At 37.8% G+C, this 25,679-nt stretch overlaps 2 protein-coding genes across 12 annotated transcripts in view; both read right to left on the reverse strand.

Annotated features, from left to right (window-relative positions):
* The window catches only part of tacc2 (transforming, acidic coiled-coil containing protein 2), a 65,997-nt gene extending 43,746 nt beyond the window's left edge, over positions 1-22,251 (reverse strand). For all 11 annotated transcript variants that reach the window (XM_056470481.1, XM_056470486.1, XM_056470485.1 and 8 more), the window contains exons 1-3: positions 17,287-22,251; positions 16,554-16,853; positions 8,072-8,344 (exon numbers count right to left, since the gene is read on the reverse strand). In XM_056470481.1, the coding sequence (XP_056326456.1) occupies positions 8,072-8,344; positions 16,554-16,853; positions 17,287-21,713 (5,000 nt within the window). In that variant the 5' untranslated portion in view covers positions 21,714-22,251. The remainder of the gene's footprint in view (positions 1-8,071; positions 8,345-16,553; positions 16,854-17,286) is intronic.
* Positions 22,251-25,679, reverse strand: part of LOC130239360 (uncharacterized) — a 43,416-nt gene continuing 39,987 nt past the window's right edge. The window contains exon 4 of the mRNA XM_056470490.1: positions 22,251-24,209. Within this exon, the coding sequence (XP_056326465.1) occupies positions 22,259-24,209 (1,951 nt within the window). The 3' untranslated portion in view covers positions 22,251-22,258. The remainder of the gene's footprint in view (positions 24,210-25,679) is intronic.

A 25,679-nucleotide genomic window follows, 5' to 3' on the forward strand; every position in this document is an offset into this window, starting at 1 on the left:
TAAAAGGGGCTAATAATTTTGACCATAAAATGTTTTTTAAAAAATTTAAAACTGCTTATATTCTAGCCAAAATAAAACAAATAAGACTTTTTCCAGAAGAAAAAAAACTTATCAGACATACTGTGAAAAAATCTAAGGGGGGCTAATAATTCTGACTTCAACTGTATATATACATATACAGTGTTCAGCAGATATAAGTACACCCCTCACAAATCTGTCTTTTATACATATTTTTAATAGAAAGCTACAATATTATATTTGTGCAAATACATTAGATTAGTCAGGACTGAAGCCAAATCTGCAGCTTACTTAACAAAATAACTTATGATAACGATCCAAAAACTAGTACACCAAATTTAAATTTTATAGAAATTTTTTAAAAAGAGGAAAAAAACAAGAGAAGCAAAAAAATTGTAAAGATTTGTTGAAATTTTGTAGGTTGTAATTTTTCTTTGCAATATTTTGCTTGAATTTAATTGTATTATATTTCAATTTCTAAATCTGTTAAGTGACTAAAAATATTATTTTAATAAATAAATCTGTTTAATAAATATGTTTAGTTTAAATGCATTTCCTATATTTACTGAGAAATGGATACAAATATTCGTTTTCAAAATAGGGTGTACTCAATTATGCTGAGCACTGTATATATAAAAATACCAAATGTTTGGCCTTAAAAAAATGTTGACAGACGTGGTCACAAATTTTATTTAATGGAAAAAAGCAGCTTGGATACTCTATTAAATATAGCAATTTGTGTTTGACAAAAGAAAATTAGAATAAAATAGTAAGAACATTGAGTACTGATGGATGTTTTATTTATTTAGCTGTACAGCAGGCTTATACCAAAAACCATGAGGGGTATAGAAACACCATTCCACCTACACAAAATTGTCTATTCTTTGTGATCAATGGCATTCTGCTTTTTCTGAATGTCTACAACTCTCTCTCTCTCTTTCTCTGTCTCACTCTCACTCTCTTTCTCTCTCTCTGTTTCCCCATCCCCCTTTTCTCCAACACATCTCAGTGTTCTATTTCAGCACCATCTCTCTCATTCTCTCAATGCTGCAGCATGAGCCTCCATCCCCCACAAAAACACACATCTCTCCCTTATTAAATACAGCCATTACTCCCCCAATCCAGACATCTGCAAAAAACCCGCCAGACTGGAACACACACCAGAACGGTACCAACGCCAACAAACGGCAAATGTAAATAAACATCAGACCAATTGTGACATCACAAAGACACAACAACAATCCCCTCCTCCTTTGTGATAGCCCTTTCTTAGCCAAAATACATCTGAATGGTCATTTCTCTGAATGAATGTTTACAGTTTACAGTTACCGTTTACAGACTAAAACCAGGTGAGCAAATGAAAACAACAACACCAGCAACGACAATGAGGTCACCAGGAGCCCCAGTCTCTCCACCTCTGCTTCTTACTCACATGCTCTCGGGTCGCTCCTGAGAGGGACAGGGGGGCTGTCCGTTCTCAGCGGACTCCACTGCTCCCATCCTCTTCTATATGATCTCCGCTGGCACCCGTCGCCCTCCTCCACCCCCCAACCTGCGCCTCCTGTTCCTCCACGTCTCCTGTCCTGAGGGCCCTCGGGCTGGCGTCAGACACACGCTGCTTTGCTGCAGTTTTAGCCGGAGCAGATGGCATCAGGGGCACGCAGATGACCCACTCTCAGCCCTCAGCATCTCTTGCTATCACTCTCCCTCAGTCCTGTCCACACCATATCAGGCTGTATCTCGGTCTGTATCCTTGACAACAATAGGACGGAATAGCTAAGCTTTATAGGTAGAGATGTGGAAGGATGCGAAGACGAGTGAGGGAAAAAAGAGAGGGAGAGAATAAGTGGTGCTCCAAGTCTCTAGCAACAGCGTCTTCTCATTGGATTGTTGTGGCGTTTGGAAGAACGGCTGCTGGATTTCTCTGTAACTCCTCCCTCTCTAACCCTCTCTCTCTCTCTCTCTCTCTCTCTCTGTGTGTGTACTCTCCAGGGACCGGAGTGCTTTAAAAGATGAGCAGCTTTTCCCTGTCGATCTGAGCTCTCTTGTGTCCGATCAGCACAACAAATGTAAATAATAGCTGACCTCACACCAAGCAACAGCTTGAGTAGCTTCTCTATATTTTTTGTTTTTTCAATATTACTCTAAATACCTCCCCTGTAAAAAAGAAAATAGAGTAGTATTGCAGGTAGGCATGGGACAATAACTGTTTTCAAGGTATACTGCGGTTTGGAAAATCTAGGTTTTAAAACCGCCAAAATTTTCTGTAATATCTTTTCTACGGTATGTGTAACATTTTTTATTTACATTTTTTTTTGTTTGTTTTTTAGGACAACAGTATCACTAGCAGAAAAGATCTTCAAAGATGCCGTGTTAAGTTGTAAAGAAATCGGTGTTTTTAAAACTAATGAAGTCAGCAGAAATCAATGATTTCTTTTAATTCTTTAGCCTGACATGGTTACTGTTACAAAATATGTTAAATGTTTCTCAAAACAAAATAAATATTTTAAATATATTTAAATATAAAATAAATATATACTTATTTTTACAATTAACTAAAATTAAAGCATAAAACATTAACGTAAATAAAATGTAAAATAAATAAATAAAAGCATAAGAAACATGTAAACTTTATTTCAGCTCAACTCACTGATGGTTCGATGAAGATTTTTTTAAAATCAAAAGTACTATTTCAATTCCAAAAAAAGCTCTTTAGATTATTAAAATGTTGTTCACACTATAGAAAACAAGATTATTTTAAGAATAATTCACTGAAGGGTGAACAAAAAGTTTCACATAGAAATGCCAACTGACCCAGCCGAGTCTCGAAGCAGTGACCTTCTTGCTGTGAGGCGATCGTGCTACTCACTGCGCTACTGTGATTCCCATTATTATTTTCATATCAGATTAATTTTCATGTATTTACTCTCAAATAAAATAAAAATAAATACAAATGATAAAAATATACAACATACAGTAAATTGCTATAATCAGACCCCCTAGTTTTTCGCAAATCCGCGATCAATGAATCCAACGCAAAATCAACAAAAAGGCGAAAATTTTTGCGATCCTGCAAAATTCTTAATTTAAATGCAAAATAATTGTAAAAAAATGTAAATAATCTCAAAAACATCAAATTATATTTATTTCAGTTTGCAATTAATTGCTTTACGTGACTTAAAGACATTGCATATGCAGCACGCGTGATGTATTTGAGTGTCTCTCAAAAAATGACATCTCATCTGCGCCCTCACAATCCAAACATAACATGGAATAAGGGGTGGGGGGGAGTTTTCAGCTTGTGCAGTAAGCAGACGTGGATGAAGCGCAAGTGATTTACATGTGAAGTCATAGCAAAGAGGCACAAATTGGGCATTTTGTGCGTTTGACGCACTTCAAACTGCAAAAGAAAGTTGGAGCAAACATCTAACAAACGGAGCAATGGAACAGACAGATGGAGATTGGTTCACGGATGACGGCCGCTGGACGTGATCGAATTGAAGGACATTATTTGTGCTTTACATATATGGCTGTCATTATGATTTCGTTTAACTCTTTCCCTGCAGTTAACAAGAGAAAACGCTTCCCTGCCACTGATGAGTTTTAGGTGTAACGTTATTACGGTAGGGGAAGCCCTACAGAATGTATGAGTTACATGATGTCAGATGCTCCGGTGAGCGAAATCAAAGAGAAAGTAAGATAGTAGTTAAAAATAAGAGTTAAACAAACTTTCTTTGGCTTAATCCCTACCGTTTTAAATCTTGTCTTGATAGAGACCAAAACAAAGAAGCTTTATTTTTATGATTTGTGTCATTGTCATCGTTTCATATTGCACACCTAACATAGTAGACTACCTAATATGGTAAATAAGATTAGATACTAAGTGTGCAGGACAAAAAACGCTGTATGTAAAAACAACATGTAAAAAAAAAAGAATCAACAAATACAGAAAAAATGAACTGCATGTCAAACTTATGTCAGACTTATTGTTCTCTCATTGGTTTCAAATCCATATTTGCTCAAGTTAAAGGCAATTTTGAACAAAGGGTAATAACAGTAAGCAGCCATCAGTTTAGATTTTCTCAAATTACTGAAACAGATACGATCAAATACAGTGGTTATGTCAAGGAGATTGTAAGCATGCTCTGGAAAATATGAAATGAGAATGACAATGAGGATGAAAATGAGAGACAACCAAAAGGAACAAAAAAAGTTTATCAGCTAGAAGGCGAGTAGCAGCAATTCACACAGGTTGAGCTAATCCGTATTGATTTACAGCATGAGACAGCAGCAGTTGTGGGAAATTGGGACATTGGTGGGGGACATGAAACATGAGGATTATCAATCTATTGTTCACTCATGAGAAAGCAGAACAAAGAGATTTCCACACAGATCTGCCTATTCACTTACAGAGCCTGAGGACTGGACACAGAGCGAGGAAAAATCTTCATGCCCTAGAGTTAACTGGAGCTTTTTTTTGTGCTCCTGTGTTTGTGCATAACATGAATATGAACCTCAGAGACATCAGCAAAATGAAAATGAACTTGAAAACCTGTGCCAAGTTTTTTTAAAAGAAGAAAGAACTATGATTAAGTATTATAAACTGCACAAAATATTAAAATGATAAAATATACAGTAAAACGCCAAAAATAGTAAACTAATGCACTATTGCTTTAATTTTTTTAATAGCTGGACAATGTTTCAGAGAAAGGCAACAATATAGGCTTCTGTAAATGAAAATGTGTAAGAGGTGAGAAAACAATAGTTAAGAAAGCATCTGATCATAAAGATGTGAATGTGTTTGCAGCAGTTTTGCAATTCTGCACTCCAATCAGGTCCTGTGTCATTTATTTATATAGCACTTGATTGAACAGACTCCTTTACAACATGTAAAACAGTGTCAATGGTTTCAATGAAAAACAATGTTTACTACTGTATAAAATGACTCTACATGGTGAATAGAATAAAATTATTTAACAGATTAAAGTTACAGTTTTCTGAAAACCTTTTCCAAACTCCAAACTAATTTTGTTTTGACCTGATTTAGTATGAAATGGCAGCCAGCGGATGCCCTTCCAGCTGCAACCCAGTACTGGGAAACACCCATACACTCTTGTATTCACACCCACACATTCACTAATTTAGCTTATTCAATTTCCCTAGTGGATGTCTTTTAACTGTGGGGGGGACACCGGAGCAACTGTAGGAAACCCACGCCAACACTGCAACATGCAAACTCCACACAGAAATGCCAACTGACCCAGCCGGACCTTCTTGCTGTGAGGCGACAGCGCTACCCACTGCGCCACCATGTTGCCCCCACATAGGCTTTACTAATTCTTTAAACTTCAGTGATGTTGCTCTAAAATGACCAGCAGAGGAACACAGGGTTCCACAGCATCCATATGCAGATTTTGTTTTCTGTCAATCTAATTTTTAATATAAGAGTGATAAAATAATAACCAGGTCAACAATAAATAAAAGTAATAAAGCAAGGGTTTTAATATATCTTGCATATTTGTCCGACAGATAGAAGATATGTCTAAATTACATTAAATAACTCATTATTCCACAATAGAAGTCATTTACAAGAATGAGAGGGAAAACAGTCTGTACTGACAACTTCATCCTAAGCTAAGACACAGGAAATTGGAAATGAATTTTTTAAGCAGTGCAGCCACTGAAAGATATTGCTAAGGCAGTTTTTTTAAAGATTCATAACATGGGCTTTCTGTATCTAGGTTATACTTACAGAGTCTAAGAGAAGTAAAGCAAATTCAGCTATTTCTTTTTAGGTTGAGGAATATTTATATTTGATTGAAAATTAACCACATTTTTCACAGTTTAAAGATCACAAATATTGTGATATATTATATATGACGATAACAGGTATATTTGCATAATAAAAACAGTAAATTAACCTATTTATAGCATAATTTGTCCTGCTTTTAAATACTGACAGCTCATAAATTTAGTGAATGCAGTCTCATGCATACTACAAATGACCTTCCTAGAAAGATAAAATGTGAGAGAATGGATAAAGAAGGAATGCCCTTGGTAGTAGTTTGCAGAGGGGAAGGGATTCATTGCCCTAATGGAAGTTTTATGTCGAGATGCATCAAGCTGGCGCCCCAGGACATGAGATTTAATTTGGCTGGAGGGGGATAACAAATCCCATTATGCAAATGTTGTTTCTTACATCTAAGATTTTAAGATCTGGTTCTGTGAAAGATTTATCTTTTGTGCAGTTTAATATATGTACAATGCATGCTTAAACAGTACTCAAAAATGTAGATGATACGTCTTTGTGCTTTATATATTTCTGAAGGATGCATATTAGAAATGCACATTTTTTATGGGTAAGATACAAAAGTGCACCTTTAGAGTATTTGCCACAGTTAAAACAAGGTAAATTTTGTGCAAATTCCATTGGACAGGTTACATCTAGCTTCATGCCATGTTTTGATGTGTGTTTGCAGGCTGTGTGCTGCAGTGGGCAGCAGAGCTAAGCCCCAGTGCAGAAAGAAGCACATGCACAAACACTCGCCCTCTGCTGTCTGAAAGAACGAATGCAAGCTGAGCTCATCTCTTGTCAACGTGGCTGAGTCATCCTGCTCTGTCCAAACACTGCACAGCCTCGGAGTGCTATATAAACTTTTACAACAATGTACACAATGTGAAGTGAGTCACCCGGAGTAGTAGCAATGCACTATGGAAACACTTTATCTCAAAACAGAGAGCTTTTCGTGAATATGCAAGTATGAAATCATGGCATAAATGAGAACTTCTCAACGACCAGGCCAAGCACATTATCAAGAGGGACACTTTCAAGGCTTCAAATTATTATTATTTTTTTAATTAGTATTTATAAATATGACTGAAAGTCCAGGTTGCTGGAAACCATGATAATGTAATATCACATTTTATATTTATATTTAATTACTGCCTTTTTATCGTCTGATATTTTATTTTGCTCACACTTCACATAGTAAGGCTTCTCATAAAAATTCTATATATACTATAATATATACTGTACACATTATACATTTTAAAAAGGTGTTTATTCTAAACTTGAAAAAGTGACAGCAATTTATAAAATATTTTGCCATGCACGCTATTTCTGAATTGCACAGTGGAAAAATTAATTTAAAACCATTGGTGATTTTTGAACTTTTTAATTAAATATACTGTTAAACCTAATGTCTGTATATTAGAGTTTTGAAAAAAGCAACATTGTCAGTTTAGAAGATGTTTTAAAAATATTGAGGATATTTTGAACTCAAAAAAGGTTGAGCACTGGCAAAAATATTCTGACATGTAGAGACTTAGAAACTTCATGCAAAACTGTGTCTAATCAGCACACTTTTCAAGATAAAGCTTTAATGAAGCCATTTAGATAATCTTGAGAGCAGATGTTAAGAAGTAGCTAAAATGTGGTCCTCAGAAAAAGTCTAAAATTATTTGCTGATAGGTGGCTTTTGGTTTGACAGGTTGATAAATAACATTCATATATTTTCAACATGTCCTAAGGTTATGGTAAAAAGTTTTTTAGGGGCTCTGTAACGAGCGTATCAAGTGTGTTAAAGATGTTTACAAAGCCTGTTGCCTTTAGTCTTTATGACAAATGAATTTCGTCCTAAATATACAGATGCAGGGAAAACACAAGGTGTACTAATGTACTCGGAGTACAGTACTGTACACGCTGTACAACCTGTGTCCTACAAATCCCTCAGGATCATCACTGCCCGGATACAAAGTGAAAATATGGCTGTTATGCCGTCAGACAAACAACTAAATTAAATCTAATCAGTATTCATAAATTCTCACCAATGTGATCATTAAAAACAGACTGAAACGCATCTGAAAGCAGCATTGTGTGAATTCATGCCCCAAAACAAGTTTTGTCCTTTAACTGTACAACTACTGTACAACAACCACAAAGCACCAAATTAGCAGTAAACAACATCTCTAAGCTTTCATCCTCACAATCTCTAAATAAGGAAAGCTGTATCCTATGAAACCCACAGTTAGCAAGTAAATGATCATAGCCTACCTTGCTGAAGGCTCAGAGTGCTGGAGCTGTTGGACTGGAGGAGGCAAAGGGATGTCAGGGGAAATCTGGGGTAGATCGGAAGGATCAGGAGCAGGAGGAAAGGTCTGAGGCTCAGCGGGAGCCCTGTCCGGAGGGGTAGGGGGCGGTGTAGGGAACTCTAGCGTGTCCTGGAGCAGGTGGGCAGGGAGGGCAGGAGCAATGCTGTGCAGTGGTGGGAGTGATGGAGGAGAGGGAACAGGCTCACACCACTCTGCAGCTTCTAACACAGGAGACCTGCACAACACAAACAGTAGGGCTTTTCACACATTCACACTAAAAAAAAACATTGTTTTAAACCCCGGGGAAAGAAAATCTTATGCTATTTCACTTTACTTTTCACACTGCTCATAATCTACCCAGAATTACCCTGGGTTAACATCCTTATTTACCTATCTGCAGTATCGATGTCTTTGATGTGATGAACGCAGCATGTTTACATAAAGACTGCAACATTGCCAACTGCTACAGTAGCATTTTTTTTATCCTGAATGAACTTTTTGGACTATAGAGCTAAGAATGAAAACAATTGCTTCTTCACTCTAATTGATGCACTTACCATCACTATTTGATGCTCTTTTTTTACACATTTGGTATCGCAAAAGACTGCAAAAACTGCAGAGCAGATTTTTATAACCCCTGGACCTGGTCACATGTGGTGCTTACACCACTTTTAAAGCATACATGTTAAATTAATCTTTCTGTTTGTCAGGGTTAGAGTTTTAAAATGGTTAAATGTTCAAATTTAACAATAGCCAGAGGTTAAGCACAGTGTCAATAGTTCTTATACAACCCCAAACAAGGGCGGATTAAACCAATAAGCAAGGTAAGTGACTGAGGACCTGCAAATAAATACCTAGAAGTATAAATTAGATCTATAAATTATATATAACATAATTTTATTTTTTATTTTGTTTGATGAGGGTCTAAAAAATAATTTTTTTTACTTTTTATTACTTCTACGCAAATGAGTCCCCCACCCTCAATCATGGAGCAGTCATACAGTCAAATTAGGTAAAGATTTGGTTTTCAAACATCATTAAAAATGTAAAATATTTAATTAAAACGTAATTAAACTATTAAAAAATAGTTTACATATTATTTTCGTTGCAAATTCATTTTAAGAAAACAAATAATATAAATAATTTTACAAGATGCTTTACATGATATTATTATTATTATTTTGCATTAAGACAAAATATTAAAAAGGAGATTGAGTGATATAAGAAAAAAACAGCAAAATAATTCAATTAAGAATAAATTAAAGAACAAACTTTTGGGCCTAGAATTGCTTAGGGCCCCCCAAATCACTAAATCCGCCCCTGACCCCAAATCAGAAAGTGTTGAGACAGAATGGAAAACGCAAACAAAAAAGAAAGTAGTGATTTCTAAATTTACTTTGACTTTCATGTTTTGTCTGGCCAATTTCATTTCATTTGTAAATATACATCCTTTCCTGTCATTTAGACCACCAACAAAGGTTTGGACAGAGGCAATTTAGGGCTAGTAATCAGGTATATTGGTTAAATAATGATGTGACATGAAACAGGTCATGTGAAGAGGTGATTGTAATTATGATTTGGTATACAAGCAGAATCCAAGAAAGGTCTAGTCCTTTAGGAGCAAAGATGGGCCGAGGAGTTGGCCAAAAAATGTGTGAGAAAATTATTGAAAATAATTTAATAATTCTTTAAAACAATGTTCCTCAAAGAAACATAAAAAGACATTTAAATATTTTACCTTTTTTTTTAATTGAGCCAAATCAAATTAAATTGACCAAAAGTAACAGAACAAAAACTTTAGATTTCAAAAAAAAGTTATTTTCAGCTTCATATTCATAAAAAAAAACATTGAAATAACGGTTACTGAAAGTTGACTTGACTTTACTGTAATATTGGTGAAACTAATGCAGTCAGTGTGAAACATTTTCAAAAACATTTTTTTTTAAATCAATGGTAGTGTATTCATTTTTTTTCTCTAAATTATAAATCAATCAGTTTATTCACTAATAGACCACATATACCGTATAAGACTCCAGTCAAATCACCCTAACGCGCTCAGACAAAAAAATGTGCAATAGCTGAGCAATACCACAGACAAAATCTGATCCTACAGACATAGCAGCAGACAGTCCTTCAGCTGCTCCCATCAAGGGGTGTGCCTCCTGTCACAGACTAAAAATACAACTCACTACACCACAGCCTAAACAACTGCACATAGCACTGTTATCCTATAAGGAACAGTTGCAGATAGTTAGCTGAACTGCTCTCTAATCAGCCCTATGCACGCATCAAAGTATTACCATCCTCTTCTTCATTTGCTCCAGCCGGATAGTGGGAGATTGCATGTAAAACATAACCACAAACCACAACTTTAATGTGCACACCAAGATTTCTAATGCGCAGAGCACAAACACAAAATCTAATCTCCAAGGACCAGCTGTATCCATAGGAATTGGTCCAGACAGGGCTTTTTAATAGCAAACAGACTGCAGTAAATAAAGGCAGCAGGGGGGAGCTACAAGTCATTAAATGTAACAACGTCACTACTGTTAGCATATAGCCTTTTCACAGTCTCTTCATATGCACACACATCAAACTGTCTGAAAGAACTCTTTAAGTCATAATTAGACAAGAACAGCGAGGGTACAGGGTTATCACACTGTTCTCCTTCATTAATCACATTAAGTCCAATTGTCTCGTTTTATAATGTTAAATGGTTAAAAGAGCTCCTTTTCAAGCTTCTCTAAAATAATTGTTCCAATAACTCAAAATAATTGCTATGGCTGACATTTGTTGCCATGGTAACTGTTGCCTAGCTCTTGTCATGCATAACAAGGTTTCCAAGTCAGTCCCTCTCTTTTTCTCTCTCTCTATCTCTCTCTCTCCCTTTTGCTCTCTCTCCTGGGAGCCTTTGCATCCACGGTGTTTCATTCATTCACTGTAGTTGTAAAATTACAAGTGGACTTAAAATAAATTGATCTGAAAACTCAAATGTGGAACTAGCCATCTAAATAAATAGTTTAGAAATTATATATTCAGGTAACCTAAATAAATAAGAGAAATTTGGCAATATGAAAAGCTGTCATACACTCACCGGCCACTTTGTTGGTTACACCTTACTAGAACTGGCTTGAACCCCCTTTTGCCTTCAGAACTGCCTTAATCCTTCGTGGCATAGATTCAACAAGGTACTGGAAATATTCCTCAGAGATTTTGCTCCATATTGACATGATAGCATCACACAGTTGCTGCAGATTTGTCGGCTGCACATCCATGATGTGAAGCTCCTGTTCCACCACATCCCAACGGTGCTCTATTGGATTGAGATCTGGTGCCTGTGGAGGCCATTTGAGTTCAGTGAACTCATTGTCATGTTTAAGAATCCAGTCTGAGATGATTCGCGCTTTAGGACATGGCACGTTATCCTGCTGGAATGAGCCTGTGTGAATTGTAGCCTCAGTTTCCTGTTCTTAGCTGACAGGAGTGGCACCTGATGTGGTCTTTTGCTGCTGTCGCCCATTTGCCTCAAGGTTGGATGTGTTGTGCATTCAGAGATGCTCTTCTGCATACCTCGGTTGTAACGAATGATTATTTGAGTTGTTGTTGCCTTTCTATTAGCTCAAACCAGTCTGGCCATTCTCCTCTGACCTCTGGCATCAACAATGCATTTGTGCCCACAGAACTGCCGCTCACTGAATATTTTCTCTTTTTTGGACCATTCTCTGTAAACTCTAGAGATGATTGTGTCTGAAAATCCCAGTAGATCAGCAGTTTCTGAAATATTCACACCAGACCATCTGCTACCAACAACCATGCAACGTTCAAAGTCACTTAAAATCCCCTTTCATCCCCATTCTGATGCTCAGTTTAAACTGCAGCAGATCGCCTTGGTCATGTCTACATGCCTAAATGCATTGAGTTGCTGCCATGTGTCTGATTAGAAATAAGACAAAAAAGCAATTGGACAAGAGTACCTAATAAAGTGGCTAGTGAGTGTGTGTGGCCCACTATTGGTAGCATTGATGTAGCCACTATAAAAATTAGCATGAGCTCTCATTTTAACATAAACTTGTGTGAACTAAAAAGCTAGCTCAGTGATATTGTAGATAAACATCACAGCGGTAGCTTTTTTGTTCACATCAGTTTACATTGACTAGGTTCACGCTAAATTGCTTGAAAAATAAACAAGTTGTGTTCCTCAAAGGGTAACCTAATCGTTTTAGTGAAATAGTAGCTACTCTGGATTTTATTAAAATCATATGGTTGTCTTAAGAAGATCATTTCAGCTCATAGTTGTGGAAAGTTGGTAGCTAGCCTAAAACATCTGACTAACTCTCCGGCCGTACTGTGCACTATAATTAATTTATGTACAAACCCTCAGAAGCCGAATCATTCAAAATACCATCTGTAGACATCCCAATATATAATAAGCTCACATGATGCCACGAACCCTAAATATTACAGCATTTACATTAAAGCAGCTTTAGCACAATGACAAATGGCGTTTACAGATGTTTATTACACCATGAGCAAAGGTATCTTAACTGCACCCATAAAGTCCTGTAATCTACTTCATTCCTTACAAAAACAATTTAAACTTCTGTCAGCACAGAGCAAATCATTATCATCAAGCGGCTGATGCTGGCAAAACAAACAAAGCGTGAGCAAGCTGACAAATTTTGAAAGACAGAGAGACAGAATTCACAACACACTTCCTTTTTCTCTCTCTGTCCTCCTACTGTCCCACCCCCATCCGTGCAGTGACATCATCACAAACCATCTGTAATTAACAAACCATCTCCAAGTAGCCACAGGGTTATGTTTTCCAGCAACTTACACAATTAGTCAGATCAAAAGAGAAAAACATCATGTTAAATAGCAAAGATGGTATAAAACTCACCTGACATCTGTTCCCAGAGTAAAGTGTGTGACTATTCTTTTATTCAAGCTACTGATATCTATCTATCTATCTATCTATCTATCTATCTATCTATCTATCTATCTATCTATCTATCTATCTATCTATCTATCTATCTATCTATCTATCTATCTATCTATCTATCTATCTATCTATCTATCTATCTATCTATCTATCTATCTATCTATCTATCTATCTATCTATCTATCTATCTATCTATCTATCTATCTTCACACACAGTAATATTCTCAACCAGAGCTGCCCTGAACTATGGCTTTTGTTCCAGACTGACAGACCTCTTGGTATGACCTCATGTGAGGGCGTTGGTGCAAATAGCAAACACATATGCATGCTTAAGCAAGACACGTGCATGCACACACACATACTGACAGATACAGGCAAAATTCCTTTAGTCCACATCTGTGGAGAGACACAAAAAGTGTGGGGCTCAAGGATTACAGGGCAAATACATAAAGTGAAAGTTTCTCTTTCTTCTGTCCTCTCATTCTCACTCCTTATCACTTTGTGCACCACTCTCTCTTTGCTTTTATCTTTGTTTCCCTCTGGCTCCGGCATGTCTCTCTAAATGAGGTGCTAGGCTAAAACCTCTGACTGACAAGCACCAAGTGCTCAACTTTCATATGTTGTGGCGGCTGCAATAGAGCAGATATAGACTGAAGAGGGGCAGTGGGGAGTAATGGCAAAATGAGAAAGCAAAAAATCATCTGTAATGCACTTTACAATTCACCAAACAAGCATTTCAAGACCCACCTAGTAATATTTACAGTTTTTCTCAATTGCTTTGGCACATTTTTCAAAACAGACATACTAACATTCTATAAACTGTGAGTCCAAATCACAAAACTGTTTGCTAGAATTTCAGAACTTTATAGCATGTCTGAAAAATGTAGTTACTCCCCCAAAACATTTCCAGAGTTCACACTTAGCTGATGATTGATAACAAGCATATTTGGCATGCTGTCCCAGAAGAGAGCCCTGAGCTCGGAATATTCCAGAGCCCAGGGCTCCCTCCCATTTGAAGGGCGAGAGGGGAGTTTGAGCTAAGGTAGGTCTCGAGAACCCCCCTGCTTGTGAACATGCTGAGATATATCTGGCTAATAGATATATTAAGATGCTATTTTAGAGTAGTCAATTTACTTATGGTGTATGTCTTTGGACGGTGAGAGGAAACCGGGAAATCCGGGGGAAAAACACGTGAGCAATGGGAGAAGATGCGAACTCCACACAAAAACGCCGACTGGCCTGGTGAGGCTTTAGTTATTTATAGTGTGTCAGTATTCATGTAATTGCTGCAATTTACGGAGCTGATGTGGTATCAGCTGTGTTCAATCATAAGCATGTGATCCTCTCGACATTAGTTTATAAACTACACTTAATTTATGCTTCAAAACCTAGTTATTGTGTCAGTTATTTGGCCAAGCCCACCAAATCCAAGTGTATTTGTGATCGTGTGAGCCACACTGCTCAAAATGATTAGTTGCTTTTTCACCATGACAGTCAACTATGGAAATTAAGGTTTAAAAAATATGTTGAGAAGTGAATAGTACATAGAAAAAATAAGAAATAAATGAACATTTGTATTTATACAGTACATTTATTTGTGTACACATGTATTGCATGCAAAGTGCAATCTTGCTTGTCCAATTATTCATTCATTCATTTTCTTTTTGGCTTAGTACCTTTATTAATTAGGGGTCGCCACAGCAGAATAAACCACCAACTTATCCTGCATATGTTTTACGCAGCGGATATCCTTTCAGCTGCAACCCATCACTGGGAAACACTTCCTCCAATTGCTCTTCCACAAGCATGTTACTGCAGTTCAGGATCGTGAATGTAGTGATTGTACTGTGGGAAATAAATATATATATATATATATATATATATATATATATATATATTGCGATCGAAAAGTAAAGGGGGGGTGGGGCGATTGAGCAACAGGGGCACCTCAGCCAATGAGGGCAAAGGGGCAGTGGTAGTGGTTTATATATACAAAATAGTAAATGTTTTTTGTTATGGATCGTCAGTATCAGTTATTCATTTAATTATTTAGGTAATCATTTTTTATTTAAAACATTTAATAAAATAGTCATTATAATTGATAATAAATTGTATAGCAAGCTTGAGAAATTTGTCTGCATTTCCAGCCCTGTTTACACTACTGAGTGGCCAAATGTTGTTTAGCATAGAATAAGACACCATGTGATTTTCAAAAGAAATCTACAGCTAGCAGCACTTTCCACTAATAGTTTAACAGCATGAAAAGTTGCTATACCATATTTGAAGGGCATTGTCATATTTACAAAATAAATTCACAAGACATTATTTTCCTACTAATAAAAACAAAATAATTTTAATGGCATCTAACCAGAGTAGCCATTAAAATTATTTACTCCAACAGAATTACAATATTCATACAATGTATTAGTGAGATGTAAAAATATTAAAAACTATTTAAAAAAGAAATGTAAGCACATTATAAATATAAAACTATATTGATAAACTCACTTTTGTTATAGTCCACTAAAATACAGAAGCCATGCTATTTTGTCACAGTATAGTGAATAAATCAAAAAGGGCACAGAAATAAAACTTACCAATCCAGTATTTTCAGCTCTTTTTAACATCCTTTAAAATCCTCAGTTCAGTAACTATTAACAGCCGTTATTGCTAAACTGCTTATATTATGATGTTTGCTTGCACTTTAGAACAGTTGCCTACAGTTCATAATGCATATATCTATTATTCATGAACTATCCATCATCTGTTACCTGTTGACCTGTATATATATATATATAGCTTGTATGTATAGTTTGGTACCATATATGATAAATAGATAACGCAAGTTGTATTGCAACTAGAGGTCATTTACCAATTTAGCAGACATTACAGACATCAGATATTTGTAGTGTAAATGTGCATATACAAATGAAAATTAAACAAAAAGTTGAGTGTGATGGCTTACACAATGAAAAAATAATTGATGAGTTTGAAAGTTTAAATAAGAATTGACTCATCAGTTTTGATCAACAAGCCATTTGCAATTAGTTTTAGTCCAAACTCCAGAAAATTTTACTTACTGTTTGCACACATGTGCCAAAACATTTGCAATTTACTTAAATCAATAAGAGATGCCACTCTGGAGTGAACGATAAGCTAATTATTCAGAAATATAAACTATTAAATTGTTTTGAAAAATAAAAATTTCAATCGAGAATTTAGCCAAAGCAACTGAGAAAAACTGTACAGTAATTTAAGGTGAAAGATAAAAAAACAGTCAAATATATCACATCTAGACAAACATAAAAAACATATTAAAAACTGATGCCCTGAAGTGTGTTTCATGATATTTCTATCTATTATGTAAATCCTGGCTATAACATAAATGTAATTGCATCTGCTAGTAAAAACAGACAAAACTGAAATGATTTATTTGCTATTAGTAGCAGCAATTCGAGAAAGTGATAAATCATTTTATAAAAGTGGGAAATATAGGACTCACCTGCAGTCTGATGCTTCATCTGGTTGCTCAGTTAAAAGGGGAAAACTCTCCTCAGGTGCAGGGGGAAAAATCTCCTCAGGTACAGGTGGAAAGCTCTCCTCAGGTGGAGGAGGAAAGCTGTCCTCTGGAGCAGGGGGAAAACTGTCCTCACAAGCAAGGGGGAACGTATCCTCAGGAGCAGGGGGGAAACTCTCCTCAGGACCAGGGGGGAAACTCTCCTCAGGGGCAGGGGGTAAAAACTCCCCTGTTGGGGTTCGGAATTCTAGCTCTGCCTGAGGCGAACCGAAGCTCTCAAATGGTCTAAAAAGACAAATAAATAGAAAGAGCACATGAACAAATTATGCTTACTGTCTGTTTCAGTGCAAATGCCTTATAGCTGGTATTCATGTAAGTGTATGTGGTGCCCTCAACCATAAGAAGCCCAGTGTGTGTTTGTGAGTGGGTATGAAAGGATTCTTTCTTGGCCCAAAGGGCACGAGTTGATGTCACTGTTGAGGTCACTCTCAGGAGATAATGGGCTGTCTTACTTGTACTTGGCTCCATTTTAACTCAAAATGTCATATGAGCATATAATATACTCTTGTTTATGCACACACCTATATTCAAGTCCAGGTTAAGTGAGAAACTGTTCTAAGTAAATGCATATTCAGTATGCATCTGTGTGTATCAGTGAAAGCCGCAACACTTTCCCTTAATCACTCTCATTAAAAAAACACATCAGTATGAAAAGTACCTGTTCTCTGTAGATCCACAGGTAGTCTTGTCTTTCTGCTCTGGAATGATCTGAGACATGGAGGCTGCCTCCTTCAGAACTCTGAGCCAATCAGACACTTCAGAAGAGTTGACTTTATTTGACCTCTCGGGCACAAAGTCTGCACTTAAGCCTTGGCTGTCTGAACTGTCTTTAACCTGCGATACCTGCACTGCTCCCAGGCCTGAACCCAGCAACCCATCATCTGCAGCTTCTGACACCATGTTGACTTTATCTTCACTAGCTTCACTGTCATCTTTCTGTATTTCTTTTGCATTTTCAAGAGAGCTATCTGCTATGTCAGGGTGTTGCTCACTGCTACTTTCAAGTGAATCTGTAGCGGTTTCATGTAAAGTTGTAAAGGGCTGCTGAATTGACTGTTGATTGACTATGAAAGGGGGCTGAATGGAATCCTGGAGGTCATTGACTACACTGGAAGCAGTCTCAGGGCATAACAATGACACAGCCTGATCCATTTCAATCAAAATCCCATCAGTGGCTACTTCTATTGGCTGGTCTACATTACAGACTATTGTTTCCTCAGGGGCAGATAAAGAGTGCGCCTCTACCTTGCTTTGGTTTTCCTTGGATATGCTTTCTTTCACTACATACTCTGACAAATTAGGTCCAGTCCCATTGGAGATTTCCATGTGACATTTTTCAGCAGTCTCATTCATTGGTTTACTTGTCTCTTCTTGAATTCCTTGTGGCTCTTGTCTGTCATTTGAAAAGGTGTCTTCTGCTTTCATAGTACCAATTTGGTTTTCAGTGCTTGAACAAGTTACAGCATGTTGTAACTGCATGAGCTGCTTTTCAGAACACTGTGTATGCTGTTCCTCTGTGTTTTGGGTACTGTCTGGGGATTGCTCTGACAAATGCTTATTAAGCTGCTCCATCCTCCAAGCAGCTGTCTCGGATTTGGGAGTCGAATTAGGAGTATTGGGTTCTACTGCATCTTTAGAGGCCTGGTCCACACTTGTCTCTTTTTCTTCTTTAATACTTTCCTCGAGAACAGTGGCAGAAAAAATTGATGTGGCGGTGAGGCACTGTTGATCAGAAGGCTGAAAAACTAACTCTTCCTCTTGTTGAAGTTGGGAAGGTTCTGCAGCAGACATCTGTGCAACTTCACTCACTGAATCAGGTTTAATCTCAGTGTTTCCAGTGTCTCCAGGAGTAACAAAGCCAAAACAATGCTCATCTGTTTTAAGTCCTTCTTCATAGTGTGAGACGCCGGGACTCACTGAGTGCCCACTTGAGTTATTTACAGGAAGTTCTGCTCCTTTTTTAGTGGCAAGGGTTTCCTTCCACACATTTCCATACTCATCCGCACTGACCTGTGAATTGCTAAATTCTGCATGTTTATTTACACCTCCCTGTGATGCTGAGATGGCAGAGTCTTTCACCTTGGTAGTCTTTGTTACCCTTTTGAATTCGGAAGTTTCAGATGCTGACACTGCATTCACAGGCAAGTTAGGAGCTGGCTGTGTTTGGATTTCACTTAAAGTGCTCTCACCACAAACATGAGATTTCCCAGCCCTTGGTTCTTTTGTTTGTATACTGTGTTCTTCATTCTGTGGACAAATACTGTAAACATCAAAATCTCTGTGATGGCCCCCCACTAGTTCAGCACTCTCTGATGTGCTGTCAGGGGAACTTTGAGCCTCTGCACTACAATACACTGTCACTTTCTCCTGCTTTTCACTTGCATCAGCATCTGCATGATTACTGGTCTCAGCATTTTTTAATGCACAGCTTTTATCCACACTTAACACTGCTTCTGGGGCACTCATAAACATTTGTTGCTGCTGGAGCTCTTGGGACTGTGGAAATGCCAAATCTGACTGGCTCAAGGCCACCAAATCTTTAGATAGCGTCTGATCAATGACCGGAAGAGATTTTTCAGTTGGTGGCCTTCTATGATCCACAGTCTTTTTCATGATGCCTTTGAAGGTTACACCAGGATCAGGCACAGAACTGGAATGCAAATTTCCCTTTGAAATGGTTTCATTTATTCGATTTTCTTCTGGTAGCTTGAAGAGATTCATTGATGTCAGGTTCTCTCGTTGAGTTTGATCCGTATTTTCTTTTACAACAGTCTCATCTTGTTTTAGAGAATTATTTGTGCAGTCTTTGCTGCCCTTTTCTGTGATGGAATTCTTGTTTTCTTGCACACATTCCTTGTTTTTTTCTTCACTCATCCCCTGCCTGAATCCTTCAGATAAATCTGTTTTTATTTTTGCATTGTCTGCAGACACATGTTGAATAGGTTCTTCAGACATCTGTGTACCAAGTTTGTCCTCTAAGGGCATCAGGAGAGAATCACATATGACGTCATCATTAGGAGTTTTTTGTGTTATCAGTGTAGTTTGAGAATCAAGTATCTTATCAGCACAGGATACTTCAAAAGTATTTGTTTTCTCTTTGCTGTCCTTCTGCTCTCTAAAAGCCATTTCTTCTTGTTCCTTCCATCTGTCCTGCTCCATGTTTTTCTGTTCATTTCCATCTTCCTGAGAGATACTTGCTTCTTGTTTTGAACTGGCTTTTTCTTGAGTTTCTTTTGCACACTCATTGTTGTTCTCCTCTCTCTTCACTTGCCTAAAACCTTCTGATGTGTCTTTATTAATAACTTCATCATCTGTTATACCACTTGTAGGTGCTTTGCATGAATTGTCCTCAAGTTTAGAATTTACATGTGCTTTTCTCTTATCTTCTCTAACAATCTTCAATTCCACAGTGCCATTGAATGCTTCATTCTCTTTCATCTTAGTATTTCCAACAGTATCTGGTTCCTTTGACATTAGCAAAGAACCACCTCCCTGTTCTGGTGTGTCAGTTGTGAGAAGAAGGGATCCAGATGATGCTGCAGTTTCCTGTGCAGAGGTACCAACAGTGTATGGCGGATGATCAGCATTTTGTTTCCTTAACATGTCTTCATTAGCATCTGGTTGTAGATTAGTTTTGTCTGCAATATTCTTTACAATCTCTGGGTCAGACTCACAAACACGTTTCACACTGCAATGCTCTCCAGTGTCTGCTACAGCAATATCACAATCACTAATAGACTCACAGTGACTCAGCATTGGGCCTGGAGCCTTTAGTACAATGACAGACACATCCCTGGCAACACTGTTAGCGCTTTGTGTGGTAGTTGAGGAAAGATCCCTTTGTGCTGGTACTGTAATCTCCACTGCAGTAAGAGAGGTGACAGCTTCATTCCCAGCATCCATTCCATCACTTTTCATCATTTCATCACTGAACTGTGATTTAGTCTGACATGGCTCAACATCTGCATACGAATCTACTTTTGACAAAAGTGGCATCTCTGAGGTTTCATTAGGCTGTTTGGTGTTAAAATTCTTGTCTTGATGAGTGCAAGTGCTGTCTGTGTCAGGGACTGTGGTTTGAGGCAATGAGCTGGTTTTTACCTGTGACTCCTCTTCACATGTGTATTTTGACTGTTTTTCTTGACTGTCATTCACAAGATTCTTTGAATTATTGGGAAGTTTGGTTTCTATGTCACCTGCTTCAGGTAATCCAAATCCCTTTATTCCATCTGTCTCTTCAATTTGGTTTTCCTTAGCTTTAAGTAGCTTTTCTGAAGTTATCTGTTCAACTCTTTCAGAGACAGCATTATCAGCCTGCGCAAGAACTACAGCAGAGCTGCAATTATGACCCTCTTGTTCTGAAACATCCTGTAGTAAAACATTATTCTTTTCAGTGGACGCTGACTCATTGTGACTGATTTGAGTTGTATTCAAAGCTTCTTTATATTCTTCCTCCTCTTTAATTGCTTCAATTTCCTTTCGAGTGTCATTAACCACATCTTTTGCTTCTGTAACACCGGTGGTCTCATCTGCAGTTAACAGTGCTGAAAATTTAACACGATTACTCTTGCTGGCATCAGGAGTTTCATTTGTCACTTTTACACTTTCTTCAAATCCACCTGAATTTACATTAACATTTTCTTCAGGTTTTACAGTAGTCTCACCCAGCTCCTGAGATGTTGTTTCTGTGCAGTCCTTTTTAGTCTTTATTTCCTCTTGTTCCACTTTTGGTTCTTGTTTCCAATTTTCTTCCTGTTTACCTTCTTCCTGAGGGGCAGATGTTTCGTTTTTCACACTGGTTTCCTCCTCTGCTATAACATCAAGCACAGTATTTCTCTGAACAACCTCTGGTTCTGCCTGAGAAGGGAGTTCTGCTTTGCTGATGCTGAGAAAACCTTTAAAGTTGAAGCTAGCCTCTTTTACTGGATGACGCAGACTTTCAAATACCATGCGTGGGGGCAGAGAGGCACACTCAGTCATTTGACATGTCAATGCTGCATCCTTTTGGTCCTTAAAAGAGCTTTGCATACCTTTTGAAGGCAAATGCCCTTCCATTTTAGTACAACATCCAGTGATATCCCTCATGTTCTCTTGCAGATTAGTTGATTGAGACGTGTCTTCTCTTGTAAGAATTGTTTCTTGTTTTTGTTGCTGTGACTCAGTCTTGGTGTCACAATTTGCGGATTTAGTTTGTAAAGCACTCTGTACCTGTTGATTGTTGGCTTGCACAGCAAGACTTTCGCTTTCTGAAGAATCTGCTGGTGGAAGTAATAAATCACTGCCTAGCAGTTCTGCTCCTGATGCACTTGGGCTCGAATTCAGATTAGCCTTGTCCTCTCTCTGCGCTTCTGTCTCTGTAGAGTTTATGAGGGAAAGAGGAGGGGGTGGGCTGATGGAGTCGCAGTCGTTTATTCGATTGATGGTCAGAGCAAACAGGGCTGTGCCTGTTGTGACAGGATGGATGAAGTCACTCCTGTCTTCTGTTGCCGTTTGTGATGCTGTAATGCGATGGGATGGACACGTCTCTGTCACCGTCTCTGTCTGTGACACCCTGCCGGCCTGTGCTGTGTTCTGTGCTCCGCCTTCGCTTGTCTCTTTCTCCTCCTTTTCACTCTCTCCTTTTTTCTCTTTTAATAGGGAACTCTCCACCTTCCAGTCACATGTTCCAAGGACGCCTGGAGAGGAACAGGTGACCACTGCTTATCTTCTGTGTTAACCGTGGCTGTATCCTTGTCTCCGGCTAGGAAGAGTGCAGTCGGCAGACCCCCTCCCTTTTTCTCATTCTCCGTCGACTTCTTTGGTGCTATTTTATTGCCACAGCTCTCCTCAGTCGTCTCCTCTATCTGAACAGGTGAGCATTTAATCTTCGGAAAAATTAATAAGGTGCATTCTTGTCCCTCTTCAGCAGTAATTTCACTCAGCGTTCCCTCTGAGCTTGGAGACTCATCCGTGTCCAGCACTGCCGATTCTCTCTCTGCTGCTTGTACTATTATTGCGGCACTTTGAAATGCATCATCTCTCTTCTTCTCTCCCTCACTTTCTATCATTTCTGGCATTGTGGGTGTTGTTTGTAGCAATGTGGAGGCAGCGGACTCTGCTGAAGCCCGTTCAAGGGCACTCTCTTCCTCCTCCTCCTCTTCTGTACGAGCTCGGCTCGGAGAGTGTGAATTCCCCCACACTGGTGTGTGTGTGCCAGCTCCACTGCCTAAAAGAGGTCCATTCTCCTGTTCCGGTGGCTGTTTCTCTAAGTCACATCTCCCTTTGGGCTCATATTCAGAGTCTGTTTTAGCTTTGCAGAAATCAATCAAAACAGCAGATGCATCAGACACATTTTTCTCATGTTTGACTTCCCCGGTTGTACAGTGGTGTATGGTTTCACCTTCTGATATTGATTTGTAGGGTCCATCTGTCTGATCCTGGTCATCATGTTGCTGAAGCCCCTGCAGAGGGTGTAATATTTTGGCCGAAGGAGTATCAGCCAGAGTAAGATGAGCTTGGTGAACCTCGAGTACTGAAGGTGGGGAGCACATCAATTGTTTATCCTCACAACACAGCTGTTCTGGGAGTTGTAATTCCTGTTTTTGACTCTCAAGGCTTGATCCTACATTTGTCTTTGTTTCTATCTCTTCGCTTATCTGTTGCCGTGTCCCTGACTCCACCTGTTTCTGTATGTTTGCTTGTACACTTATTTTAGCTTCTGAATCCCATGTGTCACCAGCATGTATATCCATATGCGTGGGTGGACATGGCAGTAAATCACTAATCAACTGACTAGGCATCTCTGCATTTTGAATTATCTGTGTAGCTGTTGCAGAATTGATGACATATTTGTTCACAAGATTTGTATCTTTAATAGCCACTTTTTCACTGTGTGCTACAACATCATCCAGAGGGTATTTCGAATTGCAGGCATCTTGTATTGATTGATCTGGGGTAAGTGCTTCCTTTGTTGCATCCTTCTCTGATGCTGTTTGTGTACCTGTCCATGTGCTATGTGTTGTTTGTTGACCAGCTATGCTCTCAGCTGTGCCTATTTTTGGCTCAATATCTGATTTTGCTTGCTGTTCTGCCTCTGACAGCTGGCTAGATTCCTCTCTTGGGTTTTCTGTTATATTCTTGATGTTTCTGACATCCTTAGATTCATCTGTACACATATTAGCTAGATCCTTTCCTAAAACATAATCTCTGAAGCTAAAAAACCCCTCTTCACCTGCTGTTGAGTCTTTTGTGTGTGCTCCATCATTTCCATGGCAACCTCCATGAAATTCAGCATGTTTATGTGAAGATGAATCAAATGAATCCTCTTTTACTTCAGACATTTTAGTTTGTTCAGTTTTCTCATGCTTTCCGGGCAGGACTAAGGGAAAACACTTGTCCAGATCACCTGCAGTCCATGTGTCTGTAATGGAGGATATGCCAAGAGCTGCCATTTCATCTTCACATTCCTTTAAGGCTTCCTGGAGTTCATAATCCACTCTGACTGCTAAAGGATTGAGAGACGGATCATCTTGCTGAGGTGCACTAGGCAAGTGAACCTGGGTCAGTGATGCAGATTCAGCAGAAACTTGGTCACCATCGCAGCTATCACCGTTTATCAAAAAAGAGATATTATAATTAATTTCCTCTGAGTTATTCTTTCCACACCAAGCCAAAGCAATCCAGTCCAACTCATGCCAGAGACAGGATGAGAAGTCATGCATCCAACAAACTAAGTGCTTCAAAAGCAGAAGAAACCAACCACACACAACTGCTAATCATAATCAGTATTTTGTAAATTGTAAAATGGAAAGCTAAAATCGCATAAGAGTTTTTTAACAAATATGACTTGATTGAATATTTTATTTCTTTACTGAGTGGGATAAAGTTTTGCTTTCTTTCAAATGTAACATAATGTAGTGCATTAATTCATTGAATTAAAGGTTTAGTTCACCCAAAACTGAAATATTCTGTCATCGTTTACTCATCCTCCATTTGTGTCAAACCTGTTTAAGTTTCTTTTTTTTTTTCTGTTGAACACAACTTTTTTGAAGAAAACTGTAAACCAGTAGCCGTTGACTTATATAGTCTTTGTTTTTCCTACTATGAATGTCAGTGGTTTTACAGTGATTTACAGCTTTTTTCACAATGTCTTTTTTTGTATTCAACAGGATAAAGAAACTAAGAAACAGGATAAGTAAATGTTTGGAACTACTTGAGGGCCCCTAAACCTGATTTTACCAAGTAGGACATGTTCCAAAAACAACATTAAAATCAGCCAATCAAATCAAAATCTAATGTATATGCACAAATACAATATTGTGTAGCTTCCCATTAAAATGTAAATGAAATTAAAAACAGCATATATGAGTACACCCCTCACAAATCTTAGCACTGTAGATGTTAATATAGGATCGCATCGTATTTGGCAAAATCATGATGAGCACTTGAGGGCTAGTACATAGTGTGTTTAGTTCAAATTTTTTTACCATTTTTTTAAAAATATACTCAAAATAAGCTCACCTTCAAGTAATTCTAAACCTTAATATGTTTCTTTTTTCTGTTAAACACAAATGAAGATATTTTTAATAATGTTGGTAAAAGAAGTCATTGACTTCCACTGTACAAAAAAATGCTTGAAAACATATTTTGTTTTTATCAGAAGAAAAAAGTAACATGCAATTTTCTGTGAGATTATAACAAGATGCTGAAAATTATTGTAATTTTAAAAAGCTGAAATGAGAACATTTGCCAAGTGAAAGCCAAGAATGGCATAACCTGAAGTCACGCTACATTTAAGAACAAGGTTAGTGCACCAATGCTTTTAGCATCCATTGAGAACCCAGTGACTACATACAGTTGAAGTCAGAATTATTAGCCCCCTTTTATTTTATTTTATTTTTTTTATATATTTCCCAAATGATATTTAACAGAGCAAGGATATTTTCACAGTATGTGAGATAATATTTTGTTCTTCTGGACAAAGTCTTATTTGTTTTATTTCAGCTAGAATAAAAGCAGTATTTAAAAGCCATTTTAAGGTCCATATTATTAATATTAATTGGGGAAAAATAA

The sequence above is a fragment of the Danio aesculapii genome, chromosome 13 (assembly GCF_903798145.1).
Source record: "Danio aesculapii chromosome 13, fDanAes4.1, whole genome shotgun sequence".
Taxonomy (NCBI): Eukaryota; Metazoa; Chordata; class Actinopteri; order Cypriniformes; family Danionidae; genus Danio; species Danio aesculapii.